At 44.6% G+C, this 26676-nt stretch overlaps 2 protein-coding genes across 2 annotated transcripts in view; both read right to left on the bottom strand.

Annotated features, from left to right (window-relative positions):
- GALM (galactose mutarotase) overlaps nucleotides 1-9905 on the bottom strand; it is a 72220-nt gene extending 62315 nt beyond the window's left edge. The window contains exon 1 of the mRNA XM_064364011.1: nucleotides 9614-9905. Within this exon, the coding sequence (XP_064220081.1) occupies nucleotides 9614-9803 (190 nt within the window). The 5' untranslated portion in view covers nucleotides 9804-9905. The remainder of the gene's footprint in view (nucleotides 1-9613) is intronic.
- Nucleotides 9906-23436: 13531 nt separating this feature from the next.
- LOC105733102 (small ribosomal subunit protein uS2-like) lies at nucleotides 23437-25746 on the bottom strand. The gene is made up of 2 exons (XM_064363778.1): nucleotides 25653-25746; nucleotides 23437-24112 (listed from the first exon to the last, which is right to left on the bottom strand). Exons 1-2 carry the CDS (start codon nucleotides 25744-25746, stop codon nucleotides 23493-23495), a joined length of 714 nt encoding a protein of 237 aa, XP_064219848.1. The 3' UTR covers nucleotides 23437-23492.
- Between the last annotated feature and the right edge of the window lie 930 nt (nucleotides 25747-26676).

The raw sequence follows: 26676 nt of genomic DNA, 5'->3' as shown, positions 1-26676 counted from the left end.
GTATGCTGCATCCGGGCCCATTTTACATGCAACAATACACAAAGACTCAGAGAGAAGGAGGAAGATTTACCAATCAAACAGAGAGTAAAAATAAACCAATAAACAAAAAGCAGGAGATGCAATTCTCGCCTCTGATAAAGTAGACTTTAAAGCAACAAAGATCAAAAGAGGCGAGGAATGACGTTACATAATGGCAAAAGGATCAATGCAACAAGAAGAGCTAACGATTCCATAGATCAACGAGATAGAAAATTAACAAGGATATTCAGAACTTGAACTCAGACCCGGAACAAGTAAACTTAATAAACATTTATAGATCTCTCCACTTCAAATACACAAAACATACATTACCACCTCACACCTATTCCAAAGGTGACTATATAATATGAAGTAAATCACTCCTCAGTAATCGCATAGCATTTCATAGGTTTAAATTAAATATTGGTTGGCTGTTTGTTTGTTATCTTCTTCCCTTATTCCTTCCTGACTACATCATTAAGTATAATTATCAGTATAAAAGAGGTTTTCAATACCCATTACTAAATTGCATTCTAGCCTGGGCAAGAAATCAATACTCCCATTCTCTCTCCCTCTTTCTTTTCCTTCTCCCTCCTCCCCATTCTGTCTCTCTTTTTCTCTTCCTTTTTCCTTCTCCCTATAAAAAAAAAAAAAAAAAAAAATATCCTTTAGAGAGAGTTAGGTAATACACAAGAACATAGAGCAGGCTCACCAGAGGAAGTATAGAATGCTTGGTTAAATGTGAGTTTCAGATAAATAATAATTAATTGCTTAGTATAAGTATGTTCATGTTATTCTTATACATGGGACATACTTATTATACTTTAAAAGTATAAACTGTTTATCTGAAATTCACATTTAACCAGGCATCCTGTACTTTTATTTGTGAAATCTAGCAACCTAAACAGAGTAAAACACAGAAGCCTTCCTTCACCTCTCCACTCCCCTCCTTTCCAATGGTAACCACTATTCCCACTATTCCCAGTCTGGTACGTACACTTCATTCTTAAATTTGAATTAACTACATATAAGCAAATATACAAATACAGAAGCACACATATTCTATATAAAGAGAATCATACTACATAGAGCATCACACTATAATCATACATTGTTCTGTAACTTTCTATTTATCAAACATCTTAAGATCTCTCCATGTCATGACATATCTATCATATTCCTTTTTTTTTTTTTTTTTTTTGAGATGGAGTCTTGCTCTGTCGCCATGCTGGAGTGCAGTGTCGAAATCTTGGCTCACTGCAACCTCCGTCTCCTGGGTTCAAGCAATTCTTCTGTCTCAGCCTCCTGAGTAGCGTGCCACCACGCCCGGCTAATTTTTGTATTTTTAGTAGAGATAGGGTTTCATCACGTTGGCCAGGATGGTCTTGATCTCTTGACCTCGTGATCTGCCCACCTTGGCCTCCCAAAGTGCTGGGATTACAAGTGTGAGCCACCGTGCCTGGCTACCATATTCCTTTTTATTCTTTTAGATAGGATCTCACTGTCCCCCAGGCTGGAGTGCTGTGGAGCCATCATAGCTCACTGTAGCTTTGACCTCTCAGGCTCAAATGATCTTCCCACCTCAGCCTCTGGAGTAGCTGGGACAACAGGTATATACCACCATGCCTGGCTAATTTTTTTACTTTTTTTTTTTTTTGAGACGGAGTTTCACTCTTGTTACCCAGGCTGGAGTGCAATGGCGCGGTCTCGGCTCACCGCAACCTCCGCCTCCTGGGTTCAGGCAATTCTCCTGCCTCAGCCTCCTGAGTATGTGGGATTACAGGCACGCGCCACCATGCCCAGCTAATTTTTTGTATTTTTAGTAGAGACGGGGTTTCACCATGTTGACCAGGATGGTCTCGATCTGTTGACCTCGTGATCCACCCGCCTCGGCCTCCCAAAGTGCTGGGATTACAGGCGTGAGCCACCGCGCCCGGCCCAAATTTTTACTTTTTATTTTGTAAAGACAGAGTTTCCCTGTGTTGCCTAATCTGGTTTCGAACTCCTGGGTTCAAGTGGTCTTCCCACCTTGGCCTCCCAAAGTGTTGGGATTACTGACTGGCATGAGTCACCACGTCTGGCCCCATATTCCTTGTGATGGCTATGTGGTATAATAATCAGCATAAACTGTTTTGGGCCTTTTTAGGGGAGGGGCTATAAAAAAGCAACATAGCTTCCTCATACTTACAACTTGGTGCGTGGGCATATTATGGTACTTTCCTTGTCTTTAAATTCCTCTGTGCTTAGTTTGCAATGGAAAAGATTAAGGTTTGGAGATTGTTTTCTGTATCATTACTAAGATTACTTTCTACTCTATTTTCCACTTAGACGCCCTCTGAATTCCATTCCCTTTTCCCGTGGTACTCTGTATCTGTCATGCCTACTTCAGATCAGCAGAGAATGCAATTCAAGCATATGAACTATTTTTCCACGGGATGGAGGGGCCCTCAGGATACAGACCCTGAGCTGACTAGGCCAGCAACAGGTCACAGGTTTCCATTACCCAACTGGTTGGGTACAAATTAAACATTAATCCTTCCCTTCCAGGCCTTTCCTGGTTTGCTTCTTCGCTAATTTGCAGGTGCGTCAGAGTCCTGCCCATGGACTATCATAATAGCTAACACCTACTGAGTGCTTAGAAAGCACTTTCTGAAGTGGCTGAAAGCCACTTTCTTTTTCTTTTTTTTTTTTTCCTTTTTTTTTTGGGATGGTGTAGTCTAGGCTGGAGTGCAGTGGCACATTCTTGTCTCACTGCAACCTCAACCTCCTGGGTTCAGGTGATTCTCCCGCCTTGGCCTCCCGAGAGATTACAGGCGCCCGCCACCATGTCTGGCTAAATTTTTTTGTTGTTGTTTTGTTTTATCATTATGCAAAACAATTTTTTGTATTTTTAATAGAGATGGGGTTTCACCACATTGGTCAGGCTGGTCTTGAACTCCTGACCTCAGGAGAGCCACCCACCTTGGCCTCCCAAAGTGTGTCCCAGCCACTTTCTAAGTGCTTTCCATCTACCTCATTTCATATTCAGAACGTTTCTATGATGTAGATACTATTTGTATCCCAATTTACAGATGTGGAAACTGAGGACAGAGGAGTTAAGTAACTTGCCGCAAAACACACAGCTAAGTAGTGGCAGAACCAAGACTTTAGCCCTGCCATTATAGTCGGTGACTCCATGTTCTTAAATATTAAATTATGTGGAAAGCAAAGGCTTTTTGGTTGTTGACCTTAACTCCATCCCAGGCACAGGCCAGGCTGATCTTTCTCCACCTCTCCCCACCCTCTTCTCTTTCCGAAACTAGCTTTAAAACCCCATACACTGGTTAACCAAAAGGAGTCCTGAAGAGCCAAACAATCTTTCTTTGTTTTGTTTCATCTGCTTTCACAAGCTCAAAAATGTAAAGAAACGCTTCTTGTTTTTTCTAAAAAACAAGATGTTTGACTGCTGAGATTTTTGAGACCTACTTTGATTCATTCAACAAATGAACACCGAGCTCCCGTTCTCTGCCAGAGGCATACTGGGTGTTGGAGATAGCCACAAAGCCACCAGTAGGTTTCCTACCGCGTGGGCTTGCAAGAATTCCCTTACAAGTGACCAGGCCAGTTCCTTGGTTTGGAGGAATAGGTGTTTTGTTTTGTTTTGTTTTTTTGAGACAGGGTCTTTCTCTGTCACCTAGGCTGGAGTGCAGTGGTACCATCACAGCTCATTGCAGCCTTGGCCTCCAGTCTCAGGTGGTCCTCCCACCTCAGCCTCCCAAATAACTGGGACTACAGGCATGTGCCACCACACTTGGATACTTTTTATATTTCTTCTAGAGACAGAGTGTCCCTACGTTGACCAGGCTGGTCTTGAATTCCTGAGCTCAAGTGGTCCTCCCACCTCGGCCTCTCAAAGTGCTGTGATTACAGGAGTGAGCCACTGTGGCCCTGGAGGAATATTTTTCAAGAATTAAAGTCTAAGCACAACAGAAACCACTAATCCTGTCCCTGAAAAACCCTTTAGAACAAATAAATTTTATGCTACCTTCAAATGTTACTGATACGGTTTGGCTTTGTGCCCCCACCTGGTGGAGGTAATTGGATCACGGGGTGGTTCCGCCATGCTGTTCTCGTGATAGTCAGTGAGTTCTCACGAGATCTGATGGTTTAAAAGTGGCAACTTCCCCTGCTTTCTCTCTCTCTCCTACCGCCGTGTAGTAAGACCTGTCTTGCTTCTGCCTTGCCTTCTGCCATGATTGTAAGTTTCCTGAGGCCTCCCCATCCATGAGAAACTGTGAGTCTGTTAAACCTATTTTCTTTATAAATTACTCTGCCTCAGGCAGTTTTTATAACAGTGTGAAAAAGGACTAATACCATAACTAAGCTTTCACACCAAATCAGAATTACAAAAAGTGACAATTCTCAAATCCCGAATAAGGCATGGCTAAAAATTTGTTTTGAAATGCAGAAAATACCCGTTTGCCATGAAAATGTTCAAAGTTCCTAGGTCAAGCCATGAATGTTGATTTAACCAAGTCAATCGCTGAGCCGAGAGTAGAGGAAACGCTTGCCCCTTTTCCAGGGCAAGGCACTGGCGAGAATAAATTAATGCTTAAAACCATGGGATATGGCCCTTTCCACTCTAACATCCCAAGGACCCCAACTGTGACACCCCCCTCGGACAGCCCAAACCTTAGCCAGAGTGCCCTAAAGTCTGAAATAAAATTACCACTCGCAATCAAAACCTCCATCCACAGAACGACTTATCCTTTGGTTATATGAAGAAAACAATTTAATTAATAAGCACTTTAGTAATTTCAGATAATTTATATACTTTTTAGCAGCTGCTTGCTGTCCTAGGTGAATCTCCATGTCATTTTTTGCAGTGTTAATGAAGTGAAATGAAAAGTTCTAGTAGAGTGAGAGATGGTATTTGGGGGCAAAGGAATGAAAGGGGGATAAAAATGATTAATTGCTCACTCTGGTCAGAGGCATATAAAATATGTGGTCAGATATGGTCAGACACATATCACAGTCCATAGCTCATTACATCATCACAATCCATTTGTTTCATGTGAGGAAATAGGTCTGGAGAGGTTAAATAAATTGCCCAGGGTCACACAGCTTTAAGGAAGGAAGCAGAGCTTTAAACCAGTAATCCTCAGTGTTCCCACTAGGATGCAGCTTCTAACCTGATCCTTTTTTTCCCTCATCCTGTCTTCTGAACCCAGGTTTTCTAAAGGCACTAAATTTACTTTTTCTATTTTTTTCTTAATGCCTCTCATGGCAGTTAATAGCCAGGTCTTTGGTGGTAACCGGGCGAAACATGAAAAGGAAGGCGTGTTTCAATGATTGTATAGGTAGGTTGTTTATACCTATGGCATATAAGCAAATATGCTCAGCACAGGCTTTGAAAGAAATCATAATGACTGTAGGTGGGACATGCCAATGAAAAACATTTTTAGGCTGGACCTGGTGGCTCATACCTGTTATCTCAGCACTTTAGGAGGTTGAGGCTGAGGCAGATCACTTGAGATCAGGAGTTTGAGACCAGCCTGGTCAACATGGTGAAACCCCATCTCTACTAAAAAGACAAAAATTAGCTGGATGTGGTGATGCCCACCTGTAATTCCAGCTACTCGGGAGGCTGAGGCATGAGAATTGCTTGAACCCAGGAGGTGGAGGTTGCAGCGAGCCAAGATTGCACCATTGCACTAAACAACAAGAAGAAAGTCTTAAATACAAAAAGCGGTAGAAAAACTCATAGGAGGCATTACTGATTTTTTCCAGGCTGTAACTAAAAATTCACATAATTTTCCTCTTTAGAATTCTATGGAAGAAAAATATCTTATTTTCCCAGGGAGAATCTGAACCATTCTGACCTCTGGTTATGGCTGTCATCCAAGCAGTTTATATAACCTGTCTGGGAAATTGGAGATTGTTCATATCTAACTCTGCAGTTACAAAAGGATCATGTCTCATGGAATTATCCACGCTCGGATCTTCCCCATGGCTCAAAACCATCTTTGGGACATGATAATATCAAGATAACCCCTTATTCTATCAAGTCTTTAAAAAAAATTTTTTTTAATTTAAATTTAATTTTGTTTGTTTTGTAGAGACAGGGTCTCACTATGTTGCCCAGGCTGGTCTCACACTCCTGGCTTCAAGTGATCCTCCTGCTTTGGACTCCCACAATGCTAGGATTATAGGTATGAGCCACCATGCCGGCCTCTGTCACGTCTTATTACTTTAAATTATTTGCTTCTGTTTGTTTATATATGCTTACATACACTGACGTTTTAAAAGAATATACAGTGAAAATTAAGTCTCCTTCCTACCCCCTGCACCCTGGGTACCCAGGATCCTTTCTTAACAACCACTGTCACCAGTTTCTTGTTAACATGGGTTTTAATGCACCAGAAATGTACTATCAGAGCACCATTAAAATAGTTAACAGAGTGCTGTATATCTCCACTGTAAAGGTCACAGCCCACACCTCTACAACAAACACAGGTTAACAAGAGAAAAGCAAAACAGCTGGGCACAGTGGCTCATGTCTGTAATTCCAGCACTTTGGGAGGCTGAAGTAGGAGGATTGCTTGAGGCCAGTAGTTCGAGGCTGCAAGTGAGCTATAATTGCACCACTGCACTCCAGCCTGGGTGACAGAGTGAGACTCCACCTGTAAAAAATAAAATTTAAAAAATGCCAAACAAATTTATTTCATTATAGTTTGATGTGATACAGGAGCTTTCAGAATGAAGACCCACAGATACGGAGAAAACAATCCATTTTTATGCTTAAGTCCAATGGAGTATAAACAGCCATGTAGAAATATGATTGGACAAAATAGGTAAGATCTGTTGCTGACAGAGTGAGCGGGGAAACTCAGCAAGGCCTGTGTTCAGATTTTTCTTGGCCTCCCCATGTAGCATTCCTTCCTCCCGGGTATGGGGCAGGACCCCTGTGGAATGAGGGTCTTAATTTCTTTATGGTCAGCTGTTACACAGAAAGGTTAGAGTGTATTTTTATTTATTTTTTATTTTTTTTGAGACAGAGTCTCACTGTGTCACCCAGGCTGGAGTGCAGTGGTGCCCTATCAGCTCACTGCAACTTCTGCCTCCTGGGTTCGAGCAATTCTCCTGCCTCAGCCTCCCAAGTAGCTGGCATTACAGATGCCAGCTACAAACCTAGCCAACATGCCGAAACCCCATCTCAACTAAAAATACAAAAAAAATTAGCCAGGTGTGGCGGTGCACACCTGTAATCCCAGCTACTCAGGAGGCTGTGAACCTGGGAGGCGGAGGTTGTAGTGAGCTAAGATTGCACCACTCCAGCCTGGGCAACAGAGCAAGACTCTGTCTCAAAAAAAAAAAAAAAAAAAAAAAAAATGGCACCAGAAGCCATGGTAGTTATTGTCCTCAAGTCCTGGATAGGTATTTATTCAACCTCAACACCAACATCCTGGCTGATGGAGAAATGAGAGGATGGCCCATCTCCAATTACTTTAACTGGCTCTGGAATTCTAGGCCAGAAATCCAATACTCGTTTGACTCTATGGAGTGATTTTTGCATGAGTCAAGTAATGTCTTTGCAATTCTGTGTCAGCCTAGACAATGGTTATGCTTCTAGAAGAGAGAGGACTCAGTGAAATGATTCCAAAGGATCCTCTTTTGTCACTTGCCAGCCCTCTCGCCTTCTGACTCTGAAGATGTCTTCCCTAGAAGTTTTGGGGGAGGTAGAAAGGAAGGGGAGGTAGAGCTTATTTCCCCCACCTGCCTGCACCTTCCTACCAGTAAGTCTCCTGCAATAGACTCACATAAGTTACCAACGACCTTCTGCTTTGGAAAGAAGGCTGCCTCCTCCTCCTCCTCCAAGTTAAGCTGTGGAGGCACCAAAGCAGATAGAGACAATTATAAGCCAAGAATAGGATGCTCAGGAATATACTTATAATAAATTTTGTTAAATAAGCAGAGAACAGGCCAGGCGCAGTGGCTCATGCCTGTAATCCCAGCACTTTGGGAGGCCAAGCCGGGCAGATCACCTGAAATCAGGAGTTTGAGACCAGCCTGGCCAACATGGTGAAACCCTGTCCTTACTAAAAATACAAAAAAAATTATCTGGGCCTGGTGGCACGTGCCTGTAATCCCAACTAGTCAGGAGGCTGAGGCAGGAGAGTCACTCGAACCCAGGAGGCAGAGGTTGCAGTGAGCCAAGATTGCACCACTGCACTTAAAAAGAAAAAAGAAAAAAAAAAAAAGCCAGGTGCGGTGGCTCACATATGTAATCCCAGCACTTTGGGAGACTAAGGCAGGCCGATCACAAGGTCAAGAGTCAAGACCATTCTGGCCAACATGGTGAAACCCCATCTCTACTAAATACAAAAAATTAGCTGGGTGTGGTGGTGCATGCCTGTAGTCCCACCTACTCGGGAGGTTGAGGCAGGAGAATTGCTTGAACCTGGGAGGCGGAGGTTGCAGTGAGCCAAGATCACGCCACTGCACTCCAGCCTGGTAACAGAGTGAGACTCTGTCTCTAAAAAAAAGAAAAAAAGAGAACAAATTTCAGATTTCTAAGGGAAAAAAACCAAAACTCAGAGTTTTCTGTTGAACCCCAAACCATGAGCCAAGTTTTGTATCTAAAGAACCAAACAGACAGAATGACACACCAAAAGGAAAACCTCAAACCTCCTCTCCAGCAGAATTTGTCTACACCCAACCACTAAGCAGAGGTATTAATTCTCAGTTTCCCTTTGCCAGCTTTATTTCACACCTCATTTTCTGTCTAGTTACACCATAATGCTAAGAGATCATGATGTACATTTTCCTGTGTTGCAATCAAGCTGCAATTGTCATTATTTATTTATGCAATTATTGGGTTAAAGTCTATCTCCCCAGGCAAACCCCAAGAGTGGAGACCTTGTCTGTCCTGTTAGAGGAGGTCATTGAATTAATAGTTTTCAAATGTATGAATTAATGCCTAATTCTAATTGCCTATGGTTTCTGGGATAAAAGACCATCCTAGTTGATAGGAGATCTGATCTCTAGACACTGAGTTGGTCTTCTCTGTTTTGTTCCCTAAATGGGTAGCTGGTGTACTAGGCAACCACTGAGCTTACTGGAGCATTTCTGAGATAACCAGGCCTCAAAGAGAATCTGATCAAGGAAGAAGGAAGTAGAAGAGGCACGTCTTTAAATTTCCTTCTTCAGAAGGGGCACAAGGGAAGAACTGGGAGCCACACCCCCTCTTGCCTGCTCTTTCCTCTCCAGCCTTCTCAATGGGTCAGGGCAGTTCAAAGATCAGGCAGTTCAAAGATCAGGCAGTTCAGCGGTTGCTCCAGGATCGCTGAAGTGTATCTTACCATCAGCTGACTTTTTACATTAATTGGGGCAAAGCCTGAACGGATAACCAGAGGCCAACTCCCATAGCTTTTTCCATTCATTACGGTTTTTCCCAAACATCGGATGGCCACACAGCCCTCTGTTAGCATGATGCACGCGCTCCCAAGTTAGACGGCAACTTTCCCCTTAGCCCCTCGCATTGCAAGTGGCCCAATCGATCCGGGAGGTTTGCAGCCGGGAGCCGGCTCGCAGCCCGGGGCAGAGTTCAACCCACCTTCCAAGTCGGCGAAGCCAAGCACCACGTCTGAGGCTCTCCCTTGCCTGTCTTTGACCTCTATGGCTGTGATTGTGCAGCCCCAGGAGATGATGTCCACTCTCAGGAGGTCAGACTGCAGCTGGAACTTCTCCACTGTCCCTCCTCCCGAGGGCAGCTCTCCAAACACAGCTCTGGTAACCGAACCCATGGGGAAAGTTTGGGGTGTGCGGCTACTGCCCGCTCTTCAGACTCCAACGCGTTAAGCTAGGGGCCAACCGAGTTTACAGGGAAAGGGGCGTGACTCGACTCAGACTCCTCCCTTTCCTTGCCTGGATTTAGGGAGTGACCGCTCCTGCAAAAAATAGCTTTTGGGCCTTTCGAAATCATTCCTTTGCCTGAGGGTAACAAGAGGGGCAAACTTTGCAGCCACGCTTGCAAGGTTTTTTCCTTGGCTTTCCCAGGTTGTTGCATTGCATGTTGGGAATGGTAGTTTTTGGGAGGTGAAATTGCATTTTGGGGCCTGTAGTCTTTCTAAACTCAAATCCTCGGTTGACAGTGTTGTACCCCCATCTCCCCGCACCTCAACCTGCAGTGAGCCGGTCATTCATGTTGGTGGCTATTTCCATTCTTTTTGTCCTACAGATGAAGTCCTGGACATGGTTCTGCTGGGGAGTCACTGCCCAGAAGGCTCTTCTGACAGCCAATGCTGTGCCAGCCTCAAGGAGCTTGGCCCAGACAGGGTCAGGTAGATGGATTAGACCCTCCGTGTGCGGAGGTGACTAGAGACAGCCCAGACTCTCTTTACTTCCGGGGACTGGGAAGGGACCTCGGGTGTCTTCTGATTTCTGAAGGCCACAATTCCTTTAAGAAGGGATTCAGGGAGGCCTGGCACCGTGGCTCACGCCTATAATCCCAGCACTTTGGGATGCCGAGGCGGGTGGATGACCTGAGGTCAGGAGTTCGAGACCAGCGTGGCCAACATGGTGAAACCCTGTCTCTATTAAAAATACAAAAAAAAAGCCGGGCGCGGTGGCTCACGCCTGTAATCCCAGCACTTTGGGAGGCCGAGGCGGGTGGATCACGAGGTCAAGAGATCGAGACCATCCTGGTCAACATGGTGAAACCCCGTCTCTACTAAAAATACAAAAAATTAGCTGGGCATGGTGGCGCATGCCTGTAATCCCAGCTACTCAGGAGGCTGAGGCAGGAGAATTGCCTGAACCCAGGAGGCGGAGGTTGCGGTGAGCCGAGATCGAGCCATTGCACTTCAGCCTGGGTAACAAGAGCGAAACTCCGTCTCAAAAAAAAAAAAAAAGATACAAAAAAAATTAGCCGGGCCTGGTGGCGGGCGTCTGTAATCCCAGCTACCTGGGAGGCTGAGACAAAGAGAATCGCTTGAACCTGGGAGGGGGAGGTTGCAGTGAGCCGAGATGGCACCATTGCAATTCAGCCTGGGCTACAGTGCCAGACTCTGTCTCAGAGGGGTGGGGGGATGGGGAAGGAGGGATTTGGGAAACAAATATTTATTGAGATCCTTGTAAATGCCAGGTACTGAACCTTTGTTATCTCCTTTTCTACAAGTAGGATGGAGTTTTTAGGTATGTACAGTTGGAGAGGAAAGACACTAAGGTCATTAAATAATTGTCTTGCTTGATCGTGTCTCAGAATTATCTGAGGACATTTAAAATGCATATTCCCAGGCCCACCCCTGGAATTTCTAATTCTGAAAGTCTAGGGTGAAACTCAGGAATCTGCATTTTTCATATTCCCCAAGTTATTCTTCTGCAGATTATCTGGGACCAGATTTAGAGAAATACTGCTCTAAGATCTGGTGACTAATCTGAAATTTTTCCCCCCCAAAATAGGCTCTGACGGCAGAAGGATTAAGATAACGCTATTAAGAGCCTTAATGAGATAACATAGAGGCACCTATGTATTTCCTCGCTAAGTTTGGCAACTCTAGAGGAGTACTGAGCCTAGGAAGTGGGAGGGTGCTGGGAGCCTAAAGACAAGCTTTACTCAAGCCATCTGCATAATCGTCTATCTTTCCTTGATACTGCTCTTAGCTTGGTTCCTGGGTACTTCAGAGGGTATACAACTAGACTGTGGTGAGTGCAGAAATGCATCTTTGATTAGGAAATCAGGAGAACTGGGATCATGTGCCTGGAATCAGATGCTAATAAAACATCATAACTATCTCTCAGCCTCTTCTGTCTATAATTTAAGGAATATTTAGCATTCTTGTCATAAAGCCTCAATTCTCCATCATGAAGCAGAAGAATTCTGATAGCAGAGGAAAGAAAAAAAAAAGCTTGCAACAGTCCTCAGTGAAGCTCAACATATAATAATAAAAAGACCCAAACAAGTCAAATTATAGACTGCACCACACTCATACAATAACCAATACACACTCTTATGTGCTGCTTCATCAGAAATTCTCATAAACTCTGAGTTTCATCAGCCACTTAACTTTGTGGTTGATTCATACACAACTCTTTGGCAATGCTGCGTTAGCAAGGATGTCTTAGAATCTCTTCTGTGAGCAGGAAGACCACATTTTTTTTCTCAACCTCCAGTTCTCAGTGTTCTGCCAAGCACATGCTGTTACAGAAAGAAATAAATGCATTTGCGTGCCCAATGCTAAATGTCTCTAGGGGAGGTCTTGTTACTCCATTTGGAAGAAAATGAAATGTACCATGATGTCTCTCTTTAAATCTCAATTAAATAATTATCTTGCCTGATTGTGTCTCAGAATTATCTGAGGACATTTAAAATGCATATTCCTAGGCCCACCCATGGAATTTCTAATTCTGGATGAAATGTACCATGAAATCTGTACCATGATTTAAAGAGGGCCGGGTGAGGGGGCTCACGCCTATAATCCCAGCGCTTTGGGAGGCAGAGGTGGGTGGATCACCTGAGATCAGGTGTTCAAGACCAGCCTGACCAATATGGTGAAACCCCGTCTCTACTAAAAATACAAAAATTAGCCAGGTGTGGTGGTATGTGCCTGTAATCCCAGCTACTTGGGAGACTGAGACAGAAGAGACAGAAGAATCACTTGAACCTAGGAGGCGAAGGTTCATGTATATATATATATATATATATATATATATATATATATATATATACCCACTTCATATATATATATATATATATATATATACACACACATTTTTTTGTTTTTTGAGACAGAGTCTCACTCTGTTGCCCAGGCTAGAGTGTAGTGGCACAATCTCGGCTCACTACAACCTCCGCCTTTCAGGTTCAAGCCTCAACCTCTCAAGTAGCTGGGACTACACGCATGCTCCATCACGCCCAGCTAATTTTTGTGTTTCTAGTAGAAATGGGGTTTCGCCATGTTGGCCAGGCTGGTCTTGAACTCCTGATCTCAGGTGATCTGCCTGCCTCAGCCTCTCAAAGTGCTGGGATTACAGGCATGAGCCACCATGTCTGGCCAGACTTACCATATTTTTAATTTATTTTAATTACTTAATTTATTTTTCGAAACAGGGTCTTGCTCTGTCACCCAGGCTGGAGTGCAGTAGCACAAATATGGCTCACTGCAGCCTCAACTTCCTGGGCTCAAGTAATCCTCCTGCCTTAGCCTCCCAGGTATCTGGGACCATGGGTAGGCACCACCACACCCGCCTAATTTTAAAAAAATTTTTAGAGATGGGGTCTTGCTATGTTGCTCAGGCTAGTTACAAACTCCTGGCTCAAACCTTCCTCCTGCCTCAGCCTCCCCAAATGCTGGGATTACAGGCATGAGTCACCACACCCAGCCCGACTTATACATTTTTGCAACGCAAACTCACTGTACTTGATTCCAGATAAAAATTACCTATACTGGAATCCAGGAATACCTCAGAGAATCTCATCAAGTTTACAAGAGGTAGAATTCTTCACAGTTTAATTTTTTGCTGTTGTTTTGAGATGGAGTCTTTCTGTGTCACCCAGACTGCCATCTTGGCTCACTGTAACCTGTGCCTCCTGGGTTCAAGCTATTTTCCTGCCTCAGCCTCCCAAGTAGCTGGACTACAGGTGTGCACCATCATGCCCAGCTAATTTTTGTATTTTTAATAGATACAGGTTTTGCCATGTTGGCCAGGCTGGTCTCAAACTCCAGACCTCAAGTGATCTGCCTGCCTTGGCCTCCCAAACTGCTGGGATTACAGGTGTTAGCCACTGCGCCCAGATTTCACAGTTTAATTCAACTAAATTTCATCTATGATTTTGGAGCATCTGCTGGGGAAGGCATTATGGGGGGCATGTGAGAAGTTATTTAGGAAGATGGATTAAATTTGATTGCATGGCGTGTTGCTTATTCATCAAATATTCAATGAGTATGTGCTGTGCTAAGTAATGGTTATACACTGATAAGTAAGTTGGTCTTTGCCTTCAAGGAGTTTACAGTCTAATCTGATACAATCCTCATCTCCATCCCCCATAAAAATGCCAATAAAATCTTCACACTTCATTACCATCCAATGCTGGATAAAACAGAGTGCTGGGACTGGCCTCAAGATATGTGTAATTTCAGGGTTGCTCAAAGATGACCAGCTCTATTAGGAATATTTTAGAATTTCCTAGCATCAAGTAACTGTCGTATAGTAGATGCTCAATAAATAATTGTTGGATGAATACTGATACATTCATATATACAAGCAATGTTGTAGTGGAGAATTGGCTCTGGTATCAGAAGACCTGGGTTCAGGAGGTACTAGCACTTACTGGCTGGACAATTTGTTTACCCACTCAGAACCTCAAATTCCTCATCTGCAAAAGAGGAAAAATGTCACATGGTTGGCCTATTTAATTATTAATTCACTGGTAGTAAAATGTACTGGACACCATGATAAGCACCCTTATGAGTCAGGTACTTTTATCTGATGTGAAAACTAAGAGAGGTTGGCCGGGCTTGGTGGCTCACACCTGTAATCCCAGCACTTTAGGAGGCGAGACGGGCAGATCAGGAAGTCAGGAGTTCCAGACAAGCCTGACTAACATGGTGAAACTCCATCTCTACTAAAAATACAAAAATTAGCTGGGTGTGGTGACGCGCGCCTGTAATCCCAGCTACTCAGGAGGCTCAGGCAGGAGAATCGCTTGAACCCAGGAGGTGGAGGTTGCAGTGAGCTGATATCATGCCTCTGCACTCCAGCCTGGGCGACAGAGCGAGACTCCATCTCAAAAAAAAAAAAAAGAAAACTAAGAGAGGTGAAGTTCAGAGTTCAAGGTCACAGGGTTGATAAGGCAGGAAACCAAAATTTGATTCTGGGCAGCGTGACTGCAAAGATGGGAACACTTCACCTCTTCCTCATATATTGCCTGGTATTATGGTCATCTGAGAACTTGGATTCCAAAACACTGTATATTTTAACAATTACAGCAATGTAAAATGTTCATCTTCTAATTTTAGGGTAATTACAAGTTTAAAAAGATAGGTTTGTTAAATTAGGTCATGTTGGCATTGCATTCACTCACTGTAAATAAAAAAGGGCCCAGGAGGAAGAGCTAGTGCTTTGTACCCACAAAGCCTAGAAACAAGGCACTCAGCCAGGCGTGGTGGCTCACACCTGTAATCACAGCACTTTGGGAGGCTGAGGTGGGTGGATCACTTTTCAGGATTTCAAGAGCAGCCTGGACAACATGGTGAAACCCCATTTCTACTAAAAATACAAAAAGTAGTCGGACATGGTGGCGGGTGCCTGTAGTTCCAGCTACTCAAGAGGCTGAGGCAGGAGAATCGCTTGAACCTAGGAGGCAGAGGTTGTAGTGAGCCGAGATTGTGCCATTGCACTCCAGCCTGGGTAACAAGAGCGAAACTCCGTCTCAAAAAAAAGAGAGACAAGGCAGTAATCACCTCCAGATGTATTATGTATTCATTTGTTTATTTGTTATTGGATGTCTCAAGAGAATGGAAGCTCCAAGAGAGTAGAAACTGTCACTACTGCATACCAATAAGTAGAACAAACCAGTAGCTCACTAATAAATATTTGTTGAGTGCTGGAGAGAATGTGAAGCATCTCTTATATACAGCTGGTGGATGTCTCAATTGATAAAACCACTCTGGAGGACAAATTGTTGATATCTAATGAAGTCAAATTGCACATGAAACAGCAATAGCCCATGAAGACCCAGCGTTTTCATTCCTTATAACATACTCTGGATGATCTTTTGCATATGTGTGTAAGAATATTTACAGCTGTATTATGTATAAGAATAAAAATGTGGAAACAACTTCAGGTTCTTCAGCTGAAGAGCGGATAAGCAAACTGTGGTATATCTATGCAATGGAAGATGAGAAAACAGGAAAATGATTGTGTTAGGACTCCACAGATCATCACACATGAATTTCATAACTACAGTGTTAAGTGGGGGTGGGGGCAAAAAAGCAGTGACAAAAGAATACATAAATATCATTTATATAATATTAAAAATTACAAAACAGGCCAGGCGGGGTGGCTCAGGCCTGTAATCCCAGCACTTTGGGAGGCCGAGGCGGGTGGATGACTTGAGATCAGGAGTTCACAACCAGCCTGGCCAACATGGCGAAACCCCATCTCTACTAAAAATACAAAAATTAGCTGGGCATGGTGGTGTGTGCCTATAATCCCAGCTACACATCAGGAGGCTGATGTGTGAAATTGGCACCATCACCAGGCTGTCCTACAGTAGCAATCTAAGTATAAAGCAAGCTTCTTATTCCTGATAGTATCAACAGAAGTCCTAGTATTGAATCGCACTGGGCAGGCTTGAAACATTCATGTGCCCTTGTGAATCAGTTACCTGGTGCTTGGTAGAGTGGTGTCAGCCTCACTCAACAGGATGGACTGGTAGTAGGAATGGGTGGTTCTCCAAGGGAGAATCTGGATGCTGCTCCTAAAGTGAGAATGAATGCTGAGCTGGCAAAAACAACATGCATCCAAAATAAAGCGATGGTGCTAATTTGATTAGAGAATTGTGAATGTGTTAGAAATTGGAAATCAGAAATAACTACACAGGGAATTATGGTTGAGAAATCAAGCATTTAGAATATTTTGACACATCAAAATACCTGTGTCTCACAGAAGAGCTTTCGACATTTTGTCCATGGCTCAGTAACAGGTGTTGCCACACACTCACATCTATTCTTGTTTTATCTGTGTCTGCCCTGGTCTCCTGATTTATGTGGTAATGATACAACCTTATTGGAACCTTTCTCAATATTTCCAGTTACACTGAAGTTCTTAAAAAACAAGAGCTGCCGACATGCTAGAAAGAACTTTGGGGACAAGGCAGATCAGGGATTTGCTCTCCAAATTCATCTGGGCTCCATTCCCTATAATAGGAATCTTATATTTAAAAGCATGGATTAATCTAATTCATGGAAGAAAATAACACTCAAGCAGCTTTTAAAAATTATCTTACTTGGCCAGGTGTGGTGGCTCACACCTGTAATCCTAGCACTTTGGGAGGCTGAGGCAGGCGGATCACCTGAGGTCAGGAGTTCAAGCCAGCCTGGCCAACATGGTGAAACCCTGTCTCTACTAAAATAAATAAATTAGCCAGGCATGATGCTGGGTCCCTATAATCCCAGTTACTCTGGAGGCTGAGACGGGAGAATCATTTGAACCCAGAGACAGTGGTTGCAGTGAGCTGAGATCGCACCACTGCACTCCAGCCTGCATGGCTGAGTGAGACTCTGTCTCAAAAAAAAAAAAAAAATTGTCTTACTCAAATGTGGAGAAGTCACTTAAAATTTTGACAGCCTGATCCAGTAATAGTGCCTTTGATATCTGCTAACTCTAGTAACCATGCATAGTCTGTTCTTCCTATTTATTTCTTTTTGAGACAGTGTCGCTCTGTCACCCAGGCTGCAGTGCAGAGGCTCAATCATGACTCACTGCAGCCTCAACTTCCTGGACTCAAGCAATTCCGCATCAGCCCGCCAAGTAGCTGTGAATGTGCATGCCACCACACCTGGTAATATTTGTATTTTTTGTAGAGACAGGGTTTCGCCATGTTGCCTAGGCTGGTCTTGAACTCCTGGACTCAAGTGATCCTCCCAACTCCGCCTCCCAATGTGTTGGGATTACAGGCATGAGCCACTGCACCTAACCAGTGTGGTCTTCATAATTTCTATGTGACACCACCTGTTCAAGAGGTCCTAACTAATGTGCAGGTGTCACTCTTACAATATCTTGCTTTTGAATGGATTGTATGTGGTTAGCTTGAATGATAAATATCCAATAAGATAAAATAAGCTTGATATTTTTTTTTGCCAAATCAGAACTTGGAAAAGTTACTGTTTGATTAGTTAGGATTAGGACTGGCTGCCTGTGACAGAAATCCAAAATAGCAGTTTTGGATACAGTTTAAGAGAGATACAAGATGACTTCTCTCCTAAAAACAACCTCCAGGCATGGATGAATCTGGACTAAAACTATGTCAGTATGATTTGTTTTTCTCATCCTGTTGGTTTTGTTTCCTACTAGGTTGGCCTTATTTTCAGTCCTTCTCTTTTTACCTAATGATCTCTAGCATCCCCAGGCTGTCTGACAGAAACAATCTGTATCTCTGGAACGGAGTCAGAGGCAGGTATGTCAGGTTCTGGAATTTTATCCCACTACTATTTCATGGATGCTTGCAGAAGATGCCCTTGTCTGAGACAAACAACTTAAGGTTCTTAGGTCGAAGAGCAGATAAGCAAATTGTGGTATACCCATGCAATGGAAGATGAGAAAACAGGAAAATGATTGTGCTAGGACTCCACAGATCCTCACATGTGAATTTCATAACTACAATGTTAAGTGGGGCAAAGAAAGCAATGACAAAATGATACATATATGTCATTTATAGAATATTAAAAATTGCAAAACAGGCCAGGCGGGGTGAGACAAAAATTTTATTACTCACTGCACAACAAGTAGCATACTCATCATTTTGGGTCTAGTTCCCCGTGTCCCCCAAGACCCATGAAGACAACACAGAGGAAACCAGGTGAACGCTGTGCACATAATGGGCTCACATTACAGCTGAAATTATACCACTTTCATAGAGTAGCAAGCAAGCCTACTTTCTGTCTGAGAGATGTTACCTCATTCCTCAAGGCTACTCATGCAAACTTAACCCCGAGACATGGCTGACTACAGAGCGATCAGGCCATTTCTTTTTGCTTTTTTTGGTATATCCAAAAAAGAAGTTCAAGGATGATCAGGGCCCTGGCTGATTGATTCACTCAATAGGTGGTCCAGGGGTAGTATGGCAGCTGTGCTCACTATGGTAATCTGGGACCTATTCCTCTTCTAAGTTATTGTCTCATCACCCCTAGGGTGTGGGGTATGGCTTGAAGTCCTCTTGGCCAAGGATACCACCATGTCCACATTTAGAGCAGCAGGATAAGAGAGAGGGGACAGGCGAGGGAATACTGGAGAAGGGGCATGGCCCCTCTGTGCAGAGTCTTGCTCTTGTTGCCTAGGCTGGAGTACAATGGTGCGATCTCGGCTCACTGCAACCTCTGCCTCCCAAGTAGCTGGGATTACAGGCATGTGCCACCATGCCCGGCTAATTTTTGGATTTTTAGTAGAAACGAGGTTTCACTATGTTGATCAGGCTGGCCTCAAACTCCTAACCTCAAGTGATCCTCCTGTCTCGGCCTCCCAAACTGCTGGGATTATAGGCATGAGCCACCGCGCCCTGCCAGCCCCTCTTTTTGGACACGTCCTGAAAGTTCCATACACCACTTCCCCTCACATTCCATTGGTCAGAACTTATATCCAAATAATCATATCAAACTGCAGGTAGATTTGGAAATGTATAATCATTAATCTAGGCATTCTGTTAATGTAGCAAAAAGGGGAAGCCAGTGGGGGAATAACTAGAACTCTGCTGCATTCTTTATGAATAGTTGAAGGCATTTAAATATAGACTTTCCTGGGACCTTGGAGGGTTGGCAGTGTTTCCTCATTCCTCCCATCCTTCATATACATTAAGAATCTGAGCCTGTGTCTTAGGTGTGTACTGGCTACCAGGTGTTCATGAGCACATACCTGGGGTGTCAGATACAATTCAGGCATGACTCAAGGTTCTGAGAACACAGAGTCAGATGATTTCCAGGGATCTAGAAGAACACAGTGATTTTAGTCTAGATGATGGTGCACTCACATGTGTGGAGCTAGAGGTCCTGAGGATTGTAGTGGGAAGGTCTGAAAGAGCTCTAGACGGAGATGCTCATTATGACCAGAGGGTGGTGGTACAGAGGAAGAGCCATTTTGATGGCAATGGGGCTTGTCAACAGAAGAGCTCAAGCCATGCAGGGTTTCCCCCCAACCCTCACAGAGCAACCCTCACAGAACAGCCCACCAGGTACGGTGTGGAGGTAGCTCTCATGAAAGACATGGAGAACTCCAAGTCACCGGAGACTGAGACACAGTTGGAAGGAGAGGTTTCCAGGAGTTAGCACTGACCCAGTATAGTTACAGTAAGGAATTTCCTTGGACCAAGTGACTGGGAGCTACCTGGGGAACTATCCCAAGTCTTATCCAGCTGAGGTCCCCAGGGATGGCTTTGCAGCTGGTAGGTGCTTCCACTAATTAATGGGAGCTCCACAGTATGTCCCTGTAATCCCAGGAAAGCCTCTGTATGGATGACTTGAGCCTCTGTTCAAAGTAGAACCTCGGCCAGCAAATTTCACTTGGAGTTCTACAGCTCTTTGAGCCTCAGTCATGTCCCTTGATTTTGTGCCATCTCTTACCAAATTCTTCCTTGCAGGTGAGAGAGACACTCATTGACCAGGTTAACTTTGTTCTGAATGGGGTCCTAGCAGAAGAGTCCCTGTCAAGAAATGCCACATTTTTGGAAAAAAAAAAAAAAAAAAAAAAAAAGACTGAGAATGAAGCCATTTTGAATGGTTTCAAGCATGCCAGCAGGTACACCAAGATGGATGGTGCTGTGGTTTGAATGTATCCCCTCTAAAATTCATGTTGAAACTTAATCCTCATTGTGGTACTATTAAGAAGTGAGGCCTTTTGGGAAGTGATGAAGTCATGAAGATTCTCTCTTCATGAATGGATTAGTGCCTTATACAAGGCTGGCACTTTTGCCCTTCCTTCCTTCCACCACCTGAGGACATAGCCTTCAAGGCACCATGTTAGAAGGAGAGAGCTGACCCTAACCAGGCACCAAGCCCTCCGGCACCTTTGTCTTGGACTTGCTGGCCTCCAGAACTGTGAGAAATCAATTTCTGTTGTTGATAAATTACCCAGTCTCATTTTGTTACAGCAGCACAAATGGATTTAGACGGGTAGCATTGATTGATGATACTGTGTGGCTTCTTCAGAAGGAGAGAGAGAGAATGGAAGGCAAGGAGGGGAGAAGATGGCGTTTAATCGCACACTGGGACAGCAGCATGGCTGTGCCCTCAGGAGCAAGAGGGAAGTCTTTTCGGCAGAGCCTTTGCCTGGGCTCCTGGGGCACATTCAAGTGGAAATAGCTGAGTAAGTTTATTTCAGCAACTTTAGGGCCCTAGGAAAAGCTGACCCACTGAAAAAAAAGCCGAGAGGAACTAGGGCAAAGAATCTAGTCAGATAGGATGACTCCAGCAGACCCCATGTGGCCAGGCTCACAAGACAGGGTCCCTCCACAGTCAGGGCGGGCAGTGAGTCCATCAGATGACCAGCAAGAGTGTTCCATCCTATTCTAGAGTGGAGGCCCTGTGCTCCATGGTCTGCTGGAACAGCCCACCAGGTGTGGTGTGGACTATAGTCAGAAGAAGATCAGAAGCCCACAGGCAAATCCAGCCCTGCCTTGGGTAGGCTTGAATAGAGAAATGTAAGCCTCGCTTCTGCATCTCTTCAAAAGGCTAACGTTGAATCTAGGTCAGAGAATTGCAATGGAATTGGCAGTTTCTTCTGGGCTTAACCACATCCTATAAAGATGTGTGGTTATAACAAGGGCCAGGTAAGGTCAGGAGGGAGCAAATGTGACAGGCTCCTGTGCAGCGTTTTTTTCTGACACCACCTCTGGCACCCAATCGCACCAATTCTACGACACCAATCGGGGGTCCCATAATTCAATTCAATTTTGGCTATCTGGAGTTAGTGTCAGATCCCACAAGTTAAAGGGCTCAGTCTCACAAGACTGCCCCTATCTTCAGACACCAGCTGCAAATAGGGTGCCCAGGCTACCCACACTTCTGCCTAGACCACTACAAATGTGAGGGTTTCCATGACCTCCTTTCAGTTTTGCTAATTCACTAGGGTGACTCACAGAACTCAGAAAAATACCTTACATGTGCTTACTGGTTTCTTATAAAGTCTAAAACTCAGGAGAAGCCAAATGAAAAAGATGCATAGGGCAAGATATGGGGGTGGGTTGGGGCAGAGCTTCCTTGACCTCTCTTGCAACCCACCTTTCCAGCACATCAATATGTTCATCAAACCAGAAACTCACCAAACCCATTGATTAGGGGTTTTTGTGACGGTTTCATTACATAGGAAAATTGATCAAGTCTTTGTCTTTGATGATCAAACTCAATCTTTAATCCCTTCCCACCACCTAGAGAAGTGGGGCTGACAGTTCTAATCCTCAAATCTCTTGACTAGTTTTTCTGGCAACCGGCCCCCATCCTGAAGCTATCTAGGGCCCCCCATCTTGGGTCATCTCATTAGCATATTTTAAAAAACCCTTATAACTCAGGAGATTCCAAGGGACAAGACTATATATATACATATATGCATTTTTTTTTTTGAGACAGAATCTTGCTCTGTTGCCAGGATGGAGTGCAGTGGCGTAATCTCGGCTCGCTGCAACCTCCGCCTCCTGGGTTCAAGCAATTCTTCCACCTCAGCCTCCCAAGTAGCTGGGAACACAGGCACATGCCACCACACCTGGCTAATTTTTGTTTTTTTAGTAGAGACGGAGTTTCACCACGTTGGCTAGGATGGTCTTGATCTCTTGACCTTGTGATCCACCTGCCTTGGCCTCCCAAAGTGCTGAGATTACAGGTGTGAACCACCACACCCAGCCACATATATACATATTTTTTTTAGACAGTGTCTTGCTATGTTGCTCAGACTGGAGTGTAGTAACACCATCATAGCTCACTCTAGCCTTGACCTCCCGAGTTCAAGTGATCTTCCTACCTTAGCCTCCCAAGTAGTTGAGACTACAGATTAATGCCACCACACTCAGCCAATTTTTTAAAAAATTTTGTAGGCCAGGCATGGTGTCTTATGCTTGTAATCCCAGCTTTTTGGGAGGCCAAGGTGGGAGGATCGCTTAAGCTCAGGAGTTTGAGACCAGCCTGAGCAACATAATGAGACCTCATCTCTACTTAAAAAAAAAAAAATTAGCCAGTCATGGTGCTGCATGCCTATTGTCCTGGCTACTTTGGAGACTGAGACAGGAGGATCACTTGAGCCTGGGAGAGCAAGGCTACAGTGAGCTGTGATTGTACCACTGCACTCCAGCCTGGGTAACAGAGGGAGAGCCTGTCTCAAAAAAAAAAGAAAACGAAAAAATAGTTGTTTGTAGAGATGGAGTCTCACTATGTTACCCAGGTTGGTCTTGAACCCCTGGGGTCAATGATCTGCTTCAGCCTCCCAAAGTGCTGGGACTGCAGATGGGAGCCACTATGACTGGCCAGTTTAAAGATCTTACTTGGGTTTTATTTGCAATTCTAGAATTCAGCAATACTTCATTCCACAAAATATGATGAGTGTTCCGATAGCCTGAGCAGAGGAAGTTGGCTTTAGAAACAGAGAATGAAAAGTGGATTGGTGGTTTCAAATTTCCTTTCCTTGTAAAGGTTAAAGTAGAGATTTTCTTTTTCTTTCTTTTTTTTTTAGAAACTCGATGTTTATTTTCCATGAATCTTATTTCCATGTTGCTTAAGAGCCCACGCAAGAACAGCTTAAGACCATTCAGTGGTTGCTCCTACCCATTCAGTGGCCTGAGCAGTGGGAGTTGCAGACCAGTCTTCCGTGGTAGGCTGGGCGCTCCAGTCTTCAGTAGGGAACTGCTGGATAGGCACAGAGGACACCTGCATGCCTTCAGACCAGTCGGCAACCTCGGGCTGAGTAGCAGTGAACTCAGGAGCTGGAGCAGTCCATTCGCCCTGAAATTCCTCCTTGGTCACAGCCTTTTCAGCAGCAGCCTGCTCTTCTTTTTCAATCTCTTCAGGATCTCTGTAGAAGTAGAGATCAGGCATGACCTCCCATGGGTGTTCACGGGAAATGGTGCCACGCATGCGCAAAACTTCCCGAGCCAGCATCCACCACAACAAACCCACTGAGTGAGCTCCCTTGTTGTTGCACGGGATGGCAATGTCCACATAGCACAGAGGAGAATCTGTGTTACACAGAGCAATGGTAGGTAGGTTAACATAAGACACCTCCGTGAGAGGCTGGTGGCCAGCCCTTGGGTCAGTAACCACAAGCAGCTGTAGCTCCCGGAAGTCTGCCTGGATCTGGTTGATGAAGGTTCCAGGAGGAAAGTGGCCAGCAATTGGAGTGGCTCCAGTGAGAAGATTTTCTTATCATACCAGCCCAAACCAACCTGCTTGGAGACTGGGCTATGATCTCACTCTCAATTTGTGGGAAGGTCAGATAAACAACTTATTTTCAACTCGGTGGGGTAGAGCTTCAGCATGAGTGACTCCATTTTGGTTTGGTCTGTCAGGCCTAGTGCAGCAGCTCAGTCCAAACCAAAGGGCTCCTCTAAATTTTATCTAACAGCAGTAAGTCTAAGGAGAGACTTGCCTGTTATAAGTAAAATTTCAATGCCGCAGAAGAAATAGCACTTGAAGATAAATCCTCCTCCCAGCAAGACGGTTTACTTCTATAGAAGGCTGCAGTGCACGGATGGAGCAACAGTGGCAGCTACATGTTGGACAAGTGGGGAAGGGATACTTATGCCTGATGGAGGTTGTCCCTATTGCTGTGTCATTCCCCCATTGGCTAGGGTTAGACCACACAAGCTAGACTAATCCCGATTGGCTATTTTTAAAAGAGCAGAGGTCTGAGCTGGAGCAGCAGGGTGGGTGTTTTGGCAGGAAGGACGGTAATGGACGGGTCAGAGCAGGTAGCCAGGTGACCAGGATTAGTCAGGATGGAGCTGGGGGGAGAGAGGGAACAGATGTGAGCTACTGATTAGTACCAGTGGAGAAGGTTGTTTACTGGAATTACAAGAAAGTTAAACTTTAAAATAGAGAATTAAAGAAGAAGAGAGCTGAACGTGCTGACATACTGATTCGTTGAAAAGATACTTGGGATTCACTGTAACTTGCCTTTATTTATTTATTTATTTTTGAGACAGAGTGTCACTCTGTTGTCCAGGCTGGAGTTCAGTGGCACGATCTCAGCTCACTGCAACCTCCGTCTCCTGGGTTCAAGCAATTCTCTGCCTCAGTCTCCCTAGTAGCTGGGATTACAGGCGCCCGCCACCACGCCTGGCTAACTTTTGTATTTTTTTTAGTAGAGTCAGGATTTCACCATCTTGGCCAGGCTGGTCTTGAACTCCTGACCTTGTGATCCACCTGCCTTGGCCTCCCAAAGTGCTGGGATATCAGGCATGAGCCACTGCACCTGGCCCTGGCCTCTATTTTTAATAAACTCTCTAAATGATTCCCATGCTCACTAAAGTTTGAAAACAAAAGGGTATGCATTTTTTTGAGTCCCCCACCCCCAGCACCACTCCTTCCCATGAAGCCTATTCAGTCATGCTCTGAAGGAAGAGCCCCAAGTCTGACTCAGGTTATGGCCTTCTTCCTTGGGGGCTGGGCAGAAGGATGACTGGGTACAGAGGATGGCTCAGCAGAGCACATCTTCTTTAGGATTCTGGAGATTCTGCTGCAGGTTGGAATCAGACTCTCAGGAAAAGGAATCAGAATTCACACTGGTCAGTGTCTGCTGTGTCAAGCGATGTGCATGCTATACATTTTTATGTGGTTTAATCCATGAGGGAGGCATAACTACTGTCATTTCCTAGCTGAGAAAATTGAGGCTCAGAGAGGACTGGGGACAAAGAGTCACACTGGTATTCAAACTCAGGCCTCCCTGGCTCCAATGTCTACCTCCAAATAGTAATGGCAGGGAACGTGGAGAGCTTGTGTGACTTGGCTGTGAGCTCGAGCCGTTGCAGCCACAGTGTGGTGCTGATTGCTCCATCATCACTGTGACTGGAACAGTGGAAGGGATGGGACAGCTCTGTGCTGCCAAGTAGGAGCAGCATCAGCTCCCAGATGCTGCTTCCTGAAGCGCTACTTTCTCAAAGCCTCCCTGGGAAATCAGCAGTCCTGCTGAATGTGTCCCTGTCTCTCTGTAGAGTGTGCTGATCTCAGATCCCTGAGGTAGAGCCTGGTCAAAGGTCCTGGAGATTGTTGGAACCTCCACATCTAGTGCTGAATCTAGCTTGGTTCACGCCAATTTGACCTTCTTCCGTTGCAGTGAATGTCCCCTGGATGGCTCTCTGATCCTAAGTCCTGCCGGTAAGGCCAGGGACAGTCGGGTAGGAGAACAGCCCTTCTGTTCAGGCTGGCATAGAGGGAGATAGGCTGAAATAGAAAAGGTGTCACTTAGGACTTTCTGAGTAAGCCAAAGCCAAATCCAACAGCAACAGTGGGAAAATGAATAGAAGGAATATATAAATCAGCAGCCAGAACTTTGATCGTAGGTCAGAACAGAGGGGAACAGGTGATGGGAGGTAATTTAGGGATGAGTCAGTGAGGCCACAGCTTGCTTGGCCAATACACTTGGCTTGTGTCACAGGGCAAGAATAGGAGTTTAGAGGAAATATGTGCCCCTGGCCAAACTGTGCTCTACTTCCATGAGTTTGTTTGTTCATCGAAGGTGGATCGGCGGTGTGACATGACATTGATGGAAGGGACAGGACAGGAACGTAGTGGTGGTGTCAGGAGAAACTAGCCAAGTGATCACCAGGGTATAAATTCACCTTTTAGCCCAGGGTCTGGTCCTCAGCCTTTTAGGCAAGAAACTCGGTATTGTCAGTGCCCCAGTATTCGTCCTGCTTAGAGACTAACCCCAGCTACACTTTTAAGGACTGGTATATATGATAAAAGCCTATTCTATTTATTTAAA

Source organism: Aotus nancymaae, unplaced genomic scaffold (genome assembly GCF_030222135.1).
Source record: "Aotus nancymaae isolate 86718 unplaced genomic scaffold, 86718_ANA_hifiasm-v0.15.2.pri h1tg000057l, whole genome shotgun sequence".
NCBI classification, from domain to species: Eukaryota; Metazoa; Chordata; class Mammalia; order Primates; family Aotidae; genus Aotus; species Aotus nancymaae.
Note: the sequence above shows the minus strand (reverse complement) of the source record. Positions and strands in the feature narration are given on the sequence as shown.

What these genes read in the sequence shown, in the direction of transcription:
- LOC105733102 (XM_064363778.1), bottom strand. Translation starts at nt 25,746, where the DNA reads ATGGAGCAATCAGCACCACACTGTGGCTGCAACGGCTCGAGCTCACAG. An exon ending in CCTGCCATTACTATTTGGAG is followed by an intron (nt 24,113 to 25,652) that starts GTAGACATTGGA and finishes TGGTATGATAAG; the next exon opens with AAAATCTTCTCACTGGAGCC.